Source organism: Pristiophorus japonicus, chromosome 6, assembly GCF_044704955.1.
Source record: "Pristiophorus japonicus isolate sPriJap1 chromosome 6, sPriJap1.hap1, whole genome shotgun sequence".
Classification (NCBI taxonomy): Eukaryota; Metazoa; Chordata; class Chondrichthyes; family Pristiophoridae; genus Pristiophorus; species Pristiophorus japonicus.
This window is the reverse complement of record NC_091982.1, coordinates 102,123,013-102,135,257: the sequence shown is the minus strand read 5'-3', so window position 1 is coordinate 102,135,257 and position 12,245 is coordinate 102,123,013. Positions and strand designations below refer to the sequence as shown.

At 44.1% G+C, this 12,245-nt stretch overlaps 1 protein-coding gene across 6 annotated transcripts in view; it reads left to right on the top strand.

Moving 5' to 3' along the window:
• The window catches only part of aifm1 (apoptosis inducing factor mitochondrion associated 1), a 109,045-nt gene extending 97,152 nt beyond the window's left edge, over positions 1-11,893 (top strand). For all 6 annotated transcript variants that reach the window (XM_070883081.1, XM_070883079.1, XM_070883083.1 and 3 more), the window contains one exon: positions 11,622-11,893. In XM_070883081.1, the coding sequence (XP_070739182.1) occupies positions 11,622-11,693 (72 nt within the window). In that variant the 3' untranslated portion in view covers positions 11,694-11,893. The remainder of the gene's footprint in view (positions 1-11,621) is intronic.
• The last annotated feature ends 352 nt before the right edge of the window (positions 11,894-12,245 follow it).

Here is a 12,245-nt window from a genome sequence, read left to right as displayed (position 1 = left end):
AATGCTTCTCTGAGGTCGGTATCTTGTGACAAGCCTGGTTTGTTGGCTGAATTGTATCCCTGGCTGCGTCCTCTTCCCAGCCACGACCTTTCTGTTTTGCCCTGCACGTCTTGGCCCAGTGACCTTCTTTCCCACAATAATGAAATTTTCCGGGTAATTTTCCTAATGACTGTTTTTCGGAATCCTGGGATTTCCATCCCATAGCCTGTACAGCTCGGACTTTAGCTCCCATATCCCGATCTAATTGGTTACATCAATCCACCAATGCTGCAAAGGTAGTTCCTCTGCCTTCCGAGTCCGGTAACACTACCTTAAGCATTTTGGACAGTTCTGGCTTTAGACCTGCCACGAAAGCTGCTTTCAGGGGTCCAAACACTTGTTCATCCATTTCCTCATCCGTATTATTCATACCCGAATGTTCTAGCCATGTGCATCTAAACCGCTCGTCATACTCCAGGACCTCCTCTGTTCCTTTCTGTTGGCAGGCTGCAATTTTTCCCCAGTCTGTCTTAGCTGGACTGAAGGCTTGCAGCCAGTGTTTAATCGCCTCCCATCCTGCATCTAAATCTTGCTCATCCTGCCCCAAAGCTTCTTTTACCTTGTCGTGCAATTTTCTTCCCTGTGTTTTTGGCACCATTATGGTCAAAATTTGCACTCCGCCCCAGGGATAAAGTTGATATATATTTCTTAAGCGGTCCAGTTGGTCCCATGTTTTTACTCTCCCTTTCTTTGGATTGGGCAATTCCTTGGACCATTTATCAATTTTCTTTGGGTCTGCCGGATCATGAACTAAGTATTTTTCGTACACCCTTTTCCTCGTTTTTTTGGTTCCGCCCTCATCCGCAGTCTCTTCTGATTTGACTACAACTCGTCTTTTTTTAAACAGGGCAAAGCGCACCTCTAATTCTTCATCCTCCGACCCTGTATCGTCGGAGGATTCAGAATCCGTATCTATTCCTTGGTCGTGTCTTCGGGTTTGCGCTTTTAATTTATCCAAACATGGGTACCCTGGGAATTGACCGATACATTTTCCTTTTCCTATTACTGTCTCTTGACCTAATGATTTTTTCCATTCTTTAATTTCACCTTTAAGATCTTTAACTTCCGCTTCCAGCTTTTCAAGTTCAAGCTTTTTCTGTCACAGCTGTGCACAAATAGCTTGCAATTGATCCTTTGTACTGGTCAGTTCTCGATCATGTTGGGAACGCATTATAATTTCATTCCGCTTTTGAATCTGTCCCATAACTGCTAGGGACCATCTAGTTCACTATTTTTCATACGGGTCATTTTTCCCCAGACCCTTTTAATCTCGTCCAAGGACCATTGTCCTTTGGAGATTCCGTACTTTTGTTCGATCTTAATACAGGTTTTAGATAAGTTGAATTGTTGCTCTATGTATTCTTTCAACTGTTCGAGAATTAAATGTAGCGAAACTTCAGATGGTACTTGCCCACCTTTAACAGTTGTAGGCAATTCTTTGCTCTTATCTCCTGCTGCCATAATACTGATTTCTTTACTGAGGTCTCGAGTCGTAGACTTTCTAGCCAATCAATAGGTCGGTGATTAATTAACTAACACACCGCCGAAGTTTAGACGTCTATGGGACCTCGAGCCGACTACCAACCGGAGGTGTTCGCAAACCGGAGGCTTTCGGAATCGCGTAGGAGAGGCGAATTTAGACTTTTGACCGAGGACTTTTAAAAAGAGGTGTCCTTACCTCAGTATGTAGGTCCGATGTCCAAAATTCAGTTTCTTTCCTCAGCGATCGTGTTCGTGACGCCAAAATTGTTAGATCTCTTAATTTCCAATGAAATACGAACTCCGATTGTAGTTTTAATTTCTTTATTTCTGGCAGAGAGCAACAACAAGTTCTTGGCTTTAAGCCAGGTCTTTGTCCTTCTGAGACCACATGGTCAAAATGGCTGTACTTATACCTGGATCAATTTACAGAAAAGAACTCGCCTTCTTTGACCTTATTGGCTCAATTAATAGTCTTTTAACCTTTTAATTGGCTCGCTACCCAAGATTCCTAAAATGTCAAGTTGATTGATGACTTAATGCAACATGCTGAACTGCATGTAGCAGCCTTGACTTGGGGGTCTGTGAATTTTCACAGTCTGTCTAAATGCAGCCTGTTTGAATTCTCTATCATTGATGTATTTAAGAGTGGTAACCTAGTGCAGTTTTATTAATGCAGCTGAAAATGGGTTTAACACCAGAAATAAGTGTGCAGTCCTCCACCTGTGAGTAACCTGATTTAAAATCACTGAAAAAGTATTTAAAACACTATACTGAACCATTTAAAAGTTTCATTGATGTACACTAGTCAGTTTCTTAGTAAATTAAATATTTGATATGAAAAAACTTTTAAAAAATGCCTACTAGTCTGTGCGCTGAGGAAAATGAACACAATTTAAAGAGCTTTCCCGAACCAGGGCAGTCGGCGGAATCTCGCAACGTTGGCCTGGGACCGTGGCCAGTGTTTTGGCGAGGCCTGATCCGGGAAAATTGAATTGTAAACCAGCGTAAAAGATGGCAGAAAACATGAATGCTGGGATGGGGAGGGTTGTCCTCTGAGGAGAGATTGAGTAGACTAGGCCTATATTCTCTAGAATTTATAAGAATGAGAGGTGATCACATTGAAACATACAACATTCTTAGAGGGCTTGGCAGGGTAGATGCAGGGAGGTTGTTTCCCCTGGCTGGGGAGTCTAGACCCAGTGGTCACAGTCTCGGAATAAGGAGTCGGACATTTAGGACTGAGATGAGGAGAAATGTCTTCACCCAGAGGGCTGTGGAAGCTCAGTCGTTCCCTTGTCACTGATTCCATCTCTCTTCCTGGTCACTGTGCCAGGCTGAACCAGAGCATTCAGAGCCACAGCAGCCAGTTTGACCTGAAGGTGAATTTCCAACCCCATATTTTAACAGCAAATAGCGTTTATAGAGTGCCCTTACATAGGATAACATAAGATATATGGCACAGAAACAGTCCATTCAGCCCAACTAGTCCATGCCAGCGTTTATGCTCCACTCGAGCCTCCTGCCTCCTCCTATCTTTCCTCATCTAACCATTCCCTTCTCCCTCATATGCTTATCTTAAATGCATCTATACTGTTTGCCTCAACTCCTCCCTGTGATAGCGAGTTTCACATTCTCGCCACTCTCTGGGTAAAGAAGTTTCTTCTGAATTCCCTATTTGATTTTTTGGTGACTATCTTATATTGATGGCCTCTAGTTATGCTCTTCCCCACAAGTGCAAACTCCCTCTCTATCTACTCTATGAAAACCTTTCATCATTTTGAAGACTTCAGTTAGGTCATAGGACATTTGACATAGGAAAACATCCCAAGACACTTCACAGAGGCATAATCAAAATAAAATTAACTCTGAGCCAAAGACGGAGCTATTAGGAGGGGTGAACAAAATCTTGCTATTATGAAGGGTCAAAGAAGGGAAGCGAGTTGGAGAGAATTAGGAAGGGAATTCCAGGATGTTCTGAAGACACGACTACCAATGGTGGGCCAAAGAAAAGGAATTGCACAAGAGGCCAGGGGTGGGGGTTGTCGGGCTAGAGGAGATTAGAGATAGGGACGAGCAAGACTAAAGTGATTTAAACATGGGGATAAGAATTTTTAATTTGAGTGAGATGTGTGACTGAAAGCCATTATAGGTCAGTAAGGATGCCTGCAAATGGGACTTAGTGTGGGACAGGATACAGGCAGCAGAGTTTTTGGTGTTTATTGGGGGGGGTGCAGGTTGGGAGTCCAGCAAGTCGACCATCTTGAGTCACTGAATCTGGAAATGACAGTGTGTCACATTTCTGAATTTTTGGACAACTTTCCAACAGAGGGGATTTTTTAAGTTACTTTTAATGTTTTTAAGCAAAGTGTATTTAAGATTTGACCTAGTTTTTGGTCTCCCCCTCCCAATCTCCTTGACCTCCCGTGTCCATTTTGTGACACCTCTGTGAAGCAGCCCGGAACATTTTTCTATGTAATGTCAATGATAACGGTTGTTTGATTTGGTTAATGTCTGTGTACACACCTGTCTACAAAACACAAGATTTGAGTGCCCGTATTCACTTAGGGCTAAAGTGCTGAAAAAGCTATCAGATTCCAAAAGTGCTTCCTACAGTTTCACTTCCTGTGCAGGTTAGAAACTTAGAAATATAGAAAATAGGTGCAGGAGTAGGCCATTTGGCCCTTCGAGCCTGCATCACCATTCAATGAGTTCATGGCTGAACATGCAACTTCAGTACCCCATTTCTGCTTTCTCGCCATACCCCTTCATCATCCCCTGAGTAGTAAGGACTACATCTAACTCCTTTTTGAATATATTTAGTGAATTGGCCTCAACAACTTCCTGTGGTAGAGAATTCCACAGGTTCACCACTCTGGGTGAAGAAGTTTCTCCTCATCTCAGTCCTAAATGGCTTACCCCTTATCCTTCGACTGTGACCCCTGGTTCTGGACTTCCCAACATTGGGAACATTCTTCCTGCATCTAGCCTGTCTCAACCCATCAGAATTTTAAACATTTCTATGAGATCCCCTCTCATTCTTCTGAACTCCAGTGAATACAAGCCCAGTTGATCCAGTCTTTCTTGATGTCAGTCCCGCCATCCCGGGAATCAGTCTGGTGAACCTTCGCTGCACTCCCTCAATAGCAAGAATGTCCTTCCTCAAGTTAGGAGACTAAAACTGTACACAATACTCCAGGTGTGTCCTCACCAAGGCCCTGTACAACTGTAGTAACACCTCCCTGCCCCTGTACTCAAATCCCCTTGCTATGAAGGCCAACATGCCATTTGCTTTCTTAACCGCCTGCTGTACCTGCATGCCAACCTTCAATGACTTATGTACCATGACACTCAGGTCTCGTCGTACCTCCCCTTTTCCTAATCTTCACCATTCAGATAATAGTCTGTCTCTCTGTTTTTACCACCAAAGTGGATAACCTCACATTTATCCCGATTATACTTCATCTGCCATGCATTTTCCCACTCACCTCACCTATCCAAGTCACTCTGCAGCCTCATAGCATCCTCCTCGCAGCTCACACTGCCACCCAACTTAGTGTCATCCGCAAATTTGGAGATACTACATTTAATCCCCTCATCTAAATCATTAATGTACAATGTAAACAGCTGGTGCCCCAGCACAGAACCTTGCAGTACCCCACTAGTCACTGTCTGCCTTTCTGAAAAGTACCCATTTACTCCTACTCTTTGCTTCCTGTCTGCCAACCAGTTCTCAATCCACATCAGCACACTACCCCCAATCCCATGTGCTTTAACTTTGCACATTAATCTCTTGTGTGGGACCTTGTCGAAAGCCTTCTGAAAGTCCAAATACACCACATCAACTGGTTCTCCCTTGTCCATTCTACTGGAAACATTCTCAAAAAATTCCAGAAGATTTGTCAAGCATGATTCCCCTTTCACAAATCCATGCTGACTTGGACCTATCATGACACCTCTTTCCAAATGCGCTGCTATGACATCCTTAATAATTGATTCCACCATTTTACCCACTACCGATGTCAGGCTGACCAGTCTATAATTCCCTATTTTCTCTCTCCCTCCTTTTTTAAAAAGTGAGGTTACATTGTCTACCCTCCACTCCATAGGAACTGATCCAGAATCTATGGAATGTTGCAAAATGACTGTCAATGCATCTGCTATTTCCAAGGCCGCCTCCTTAAGTACTCTGGGATGCAGTCCATCAGGCCCTGGGGATTTATCGGCCTTCAATCCCATCAATTTCCCCAACAAGTAAGGATTTCCCTCAGTTCCTCCTTCTTACTAGACTCTCTGACCCCTTTTATATCCGGAAGGTTGTTTGTGTCCTCCTTAGTGAATACCGAACCAAAGTACTTGTTCAATTGGTCTGCCATTTCTTTGTTCCCCATTATGACTTCCCCTGATTCTGACTGCAGGGGACCTACGTTTGTCTTTACTAACCTTTTTCTCTTTACATATCTATCGAAGCTTTTGCAGTCCGTCTTAATGTTCCCTGCAAGCTTCTTCTCGTACTCTATTTTCCCTGCCCTAATCAAACCCTTTGTCCTCCTCTGCTGAGTTCTAAATTTCTCCCAGTCCCCGGGTTCGCTGATATTTCTGGCCAATTTGTATGCCACTTCCTTGGCTTTAATACTATCCCTGATTTCCCTTGATAGCCACAGTTGAGCCACCTTCCCTTTTTTATTTTTACGCCAGACAGGGATGTACAATTGTTGTAGTTGATCCATGCGGTCTCTAAATGTCTGCTATTGCCCATCCACAGTCAACCCCTTAAGTATCATTCGCCAATCTATCCTAGCCAATTCACGACTCATACCTTCAAAGTTACCCTTCCTTAAGTTCTGGACCATGGTCTCTGAATTAACTGTTTCATTCTCCATCCTAAGGTAGAATTCCACCATATTATGGTCACTCTTTCCCAAGGGGCCTCGCACAACGTGAATGCAAATTAATCCTCTCTCATTACACAACACCCAGTCTAAGATGGCCTCCCCCCTAGTTGGTTGCTCGACATAGTGGTCTAGAAAACCATTCCTTATGCACTCCAGGAAATCCTCCTCCACCATATTGCTTCCAGTTTGGTTAGCCCAATCTATATGCATATTAAAGTCACCCATGATAACTGCTGCACCTTTATTGCATGCACCCCTAATTTCCTGTTTGATGCCCTCCCCAACATCACTACTACTGTTTGGAGGTCTGTATACAACTCCCACTAATGTTTTTTGCCCTTTGGTGTTCTGCAGCTCTACCCATATAGATTCCACATCATCCAAGCTAATGTCCTTCCTAACTGTTGCATTAATCTCCTCTTTAAAAAGTAATGCTACCCCACCTCCTTTTCCTTTTATTCTATCCTTCCTGAATGTTGAATATCCTTGGATGTTGAGTTCCCAGCCCTGATCATCCTGGAGCCACGTCTCTGTAATCCCAATCACATTATATCTGTTAACATCTATTTGCACAGTTAATTCATCCACCTTATGGATACTCCTTGCATTAAGACACAAAGCCTTCAGGCTTGTTTTTTTTAACACCCTTTGTCCTTTTAGAATTATGATGTAGTGTGGCCCTTTTTGTTTCTTGCCTTTGTTTACTATTGCTATTTACCTTTCTACCATCTGTTTCTGACTCCATATTACTTCGCCCTGTCTCGCTGCATAGGTTCCCATCCCCCTGCCATATTAGTTTAAACACTTCCGAACTGCATTTGCAAATGTTACGGTTAGAATGGAATGCTGAGCTGTCGGTATCATTTCAATTGTAGACCTTTCAGTTCCTGATTATAATCATTACAGGACATAGTTTGCCAAGAGAACTCAAAGTATAATTATAATTATATTCACAGGTGTCGACCCCCCCCCCCCCTCCCATCCTCCCGTCAAATATTTCCACCAATGTATTTATGTAGATCACATCCTTTCAAATACTCAGGTCCTTAATTACAAACCAAAAACATGGGGGAGCTTGTACGTAGCATTGTTTAGTTGAAACACTTTTATTAGATAAGTGAAAACATTTTAATTCTTTGTCAGGAGAGTTCAATATCTCAATGTTATAATAACCATGGGGTGTTAACCTCCTTTGTTATTGTTACTGCAATATTATAAAACCTTTCTTGGTAATTATACACTATTTGTCAAATGTTGGATAGTAGGTGACTGATGGTGAGATGCAAAATCAAATTAAAGGACTAGAGTCACAAAATATAATGGCTATCAGCACAGCAACAAGCCTATCGGTCCATCAAGCCTCCAGCAATGTTTTTTTCCACTTGAGCCACCTCGTCTAGTCCCATCTAGAACTTGCATTTATATAATGCCTTTCATGACCTTGGGTTATCCCAAAGTTCTATGAAATTTAATCACTGATGTATTGTTGGTAAGCACAGCAGCCAATTTGTGCATAGCAAGATCCCACAAACAACGATAAGTTGAATGACCAGATAGTCTCATTTAATGATGCTGTTTGAGGGAGAGATGTTGGCCAGGATACCAGGAGGACTCCCTTGCTCTTCTTCACATAGTACTTATGAACTCTGCTTCAATAGCTGGAATAGAGAATTCCATATTCTAACCACCCATGGTGTAAAGACATTTTTTCTAACTTCCCATTTTATTCTTTGACTATCTTTTGTGCCCTTTTGCTGCTGTCTTGCGGCTGTGACCCGATCAAGGTCTTCATCTTAAATCCAGTGACAAAAGCCTGGGCTTCTCAAGTCTGTTAAAACCTGCGGAAGCATTTTCAACACCTCCAGAGCTCACATTAAATTACTGGATTGTATCTCTTTCTTTCCATTTACAGTGTATATACCAATCACCCTGTAATGTGTGTGGATGTTAATTGCAAATTTATTTTTCAGCTATTTGGGAATGAATTTCTGGTATAATTTAAGATTTGGAATAAGTCCAAGCTGGAAGTAATGGGCCCAAGTTTCGGGCCGCGCCTAGAACGGCGCAGCCCCGACCTGGACACATGTTTTTCACGCCAGAAAGTGCGCCTAAAAAATACTTGCTGATTCTCCGGCTCCCTGCAGGTCCTCTGGAGCTGGGCGCGGCGCAGCACGAGCTGTGGGGGGCGGAGCCAGGTTCCTGCGCCAAAAACAGTGCCGGGACCTCTGCACAGGTGCGCTACAGTGGGCGCGCATGTGCAGTAGCTCCAGGCACCCAAAACTGTGTGGGAGGAGCCCGAAGCACACAGCCCCTAGCCCTGGTCGAATGGCCTCACTGGGACTGTGTGGATAAAGCTCACCTCCCACGACCAGCTCCTGCTTCCTCCCGACCAAACTCGACTCCCGCTCCCCCCCCCCCCCCCCGCAGCCCCCGGACCCGACTCAACTCCCGTGCCCACTCCTCCCCACTCCCTCGGACCGGACCCGACCCGACTCTCCCGCTCCCACTTCCCGGACTCGACCCCGACCCATCCCCCGACCCCCGGCCACCTACCTTTAAATCCGGTGCTGGGGGAGGGCCCTGCCCGAAATCTTGGGCCCGGCTCGTTCAGCCTCCCTCTCCTCTCTCTCCTCCCTCCCTCCCCTCCCTCCCTCCCTCCCTCCCTCCCTCCCTCCTCCCCCTCCCTCTCTCTCTCTCCTTCCTTCCCTTCTCTCCCTCCCTCCCTCCTTCCCTTCTCTCCCTCCCTCCCTCCTTCCCTTCTCTCCCTCCCTCCCTCCTTCCCTTCTCTCCCTCCCTCCCTCCTTCCCTTCTCTCCCTCCCTCCCTCCTTCCCTTCTCTCCCTCCCTCCTTCCCTTCTCTCCCTCCCTCCTTCCCTTCTCTCCCTCCTTCCCTTCTCTCCCTCCCTCCCTTCTCTCCCTCCCTCCCTTCTCTCCCTCCCTCCCTTCTCTCCCTCCCTTCTCTCCCTCCCTTCTCTCCCTCCCTTCTCTCCCTCCCTTCTCTCCCTCCCTTCTCTCCCTCCCTCCCTTCTCTCCCTCCCTCCCTTCTCTCCCTCCCTGCCTCCCTTCTCTCCCTGCCTCCCTTCTCTCCCTGCCTCCCTTCTCTCCCTCCCTCCCCTCCCTCCCTCCCTCCCTCCCCTCCCTCCCTCCCTCCCTCCCCTCCCTCCCTCCCTCCCCTCCCTCCCTCCCTCCTCTCCCTCTCTCCCTCCCTCCCTCCCCCCCTCCTTCCCTCTCCCTCCCTCCCTCCCCCCCTCCTTCCCTCTCCCTCTCCTTCCCCCTCCCTTCTCCCCCCTCCCTCCCACCAGCCCCTCCCCCCCCCTCCCCTCGCTGTCAGAAACACAGACACTGACAGACAGAGAGTGAGAGACACACACACACAGACAGAGAGATAGAGACACTGACAGAGACACACTAGGGGGGGCCGTCCCAGCACGCTGTTGGAGGGCTCCAGGTGCTGCAGTCGGTAAGTAGAAAATGTTTTATTTATTGATTTAAAAAAAAAAATTATTTCCTATTAATTTTTTTGATTGATTTATTGATATATTTATCATTTATTATTGATGATGGCTCTTTATTTGTAAAACTGAAGTGTTTAAACTTCCCTTTAAACCCCCTCCCCCCCCCCCCCCCCAGCAAACCCTACGCCTGATTTGTAACCTACGTCTGATTTTCTAAGTGTAGGCAAGGTTTTTCTGAGCATACATAAATCTACACTTACTCCATTCTAAGTTAGTTTGGAGTAAGTTTTCACTGCCTAAACTTTCAAAACGGGCATAAGTGGCCGGACACGCCCCCTTTTGGAAAAAAAAAATCTGTTCCAAACTGAAACTGTTCTAACTGACTCGAACTGGAGCAAACTAAATGCCGAGAATTGCAATTTCTAAGATACTACATTCTAAACCAGTTGCTCCAAAAAAACAGGAGCAACTCAGGCCGAAACTTGACCCCACAGAGACTTGTGTGATCAGTACTGCTGATTTTTTTTTTTGAGGTAGCAGAATACAGGAAAATACCCTTGTTCGCAGTATAATAATTAAAGTGAAAGGTAATGATGGGCAGCTGCATTGGAACTTGACCTAGGGACTATGGTTATCAAGTCCATTACACTGCACCAAAAAATGCGAGTTATTGCAATGAAAAAATCAGTAGTATACGATGGATAAATTGTGAATTTAAAGGTTATATATTAATACCAAGTGTTTTCAGTTGGAGGCAAATCCATTACAATATGGAGTACCAACAATAAGATGCATACTTGATGCACGATCATGATGAAAGTGTTGTTGATGAGGTGTGCACTTTAAAGGTAGCACTTGTAGAACACGTTGAAATTTGATTTTTTCAATTTTTGCAACCTTGAGCCCCAGTTAGATGGAAAAACTGCCTCTAGAGTTCTATGCAGTCAATCAGAGGCCAATGTTTAATGATGTGGCTGCCAACTGTAGAATGAATATGTAAACATTTACTTAGTGAATCAGTGGGAAATAAAAGGAAAGAGGAAACCAGAGTAAAGTCTCAAAGCATATTAAAATGTCATTTTAGTAATATAGGGTTAATACAATAATAAAACTATTCTTGACAAATGTAACTTAATATTACAATAGGGTTTGTCTGTGTTATGGTGCATAATACAAAGCTTATAATTGCTTCACGTTACAAGCAGTAGACAGCAAAACTATCAGAGAAACATGGGGAAATAAACTGGTATAATTTGTTACCTACAGATTTATTCTTCCTTCAGAAAATGTTTTGATCTTTCATAGATAATGGAATTGCCCAGGTCAGTGAATTTGTGGTGTCACAGTACGATAAAGCTGCTTCATGCTCACAATTCTCCGTGCAAGTTCTCCTATGACGCTTATCACGGTATCTTCTAGCAGCCAGTTTAGAAGCGTATTGGCGGAAGCTTAGGAGCAGTTCATCCGTCCAAACGTACAAGTTCTCCCAGCCTATCGGAAAGGCTCATAGATCCAAGTATTACAGGCAAAAGTGTGCACTGCCTTGTTACTCTGTCTGGACCACCAATAGCTTGTCTGTAACATTGGTAGTTGGAAGTGAGTACAGGTGATCGAGGTGTACACTCTCGGTGGGGAGCAGCACACAGTGTAGAAGGGAAACCCTAAAGGAAGAGACTTCAAAAATGCAGTGGAAATTTCCAGTGGATCCCTTTTTTGAACTTGCATTGATTTAAAACGTTTTAATTTTCTCATAGGTCATTAAGGATGGCGAAGAGCATGATGACCTCAATGAAATTGCAAAGTTGTTCAACATTCATGAAGATTAGAATGCCCAGAGTTTAACTGTATATAAGAGTCTAGAATTTTTTTAATTGTAAACATTCTTTTGTGCAGGAAATCAAGAGCTTGAATTCTCAGAGAATGAAAGTAATATTTTGTGAATTTTCCCATTATCTAAAATTTGACCAAATAAGATATTTGTACCATGTGCACACAATGATCAGGATTTTCTGAACTAACTATTAAAATAAATGTAAAAATCACATTTGAAAATGTGTCTTCATTTAAACCTTTCAATTCATTTCATAAATGCGGGATATGTTTTTGCTAGATTGTTTTCAGATCCTGCATTGTTTGGAGGGTGTGACAAACCAGTTTAAATTTAAAGATTTAAGTTCAACACCAATTTCAGATTGATATTCCAAGGTAGTTGCCGAGCAAAGGCAAGTTTCCGCCGGGAAGGGATAGTTGGACACGGGTCATCTTGTGGATTTTGACTTCGCAAAGAGTGAATGGCTTCATAGCAACAGTGACCAACATCTGAGAGCAGCTCACCTGCTCGGCCTCTGAGATTTATGAAGAGCCTAAATATAGGCAGA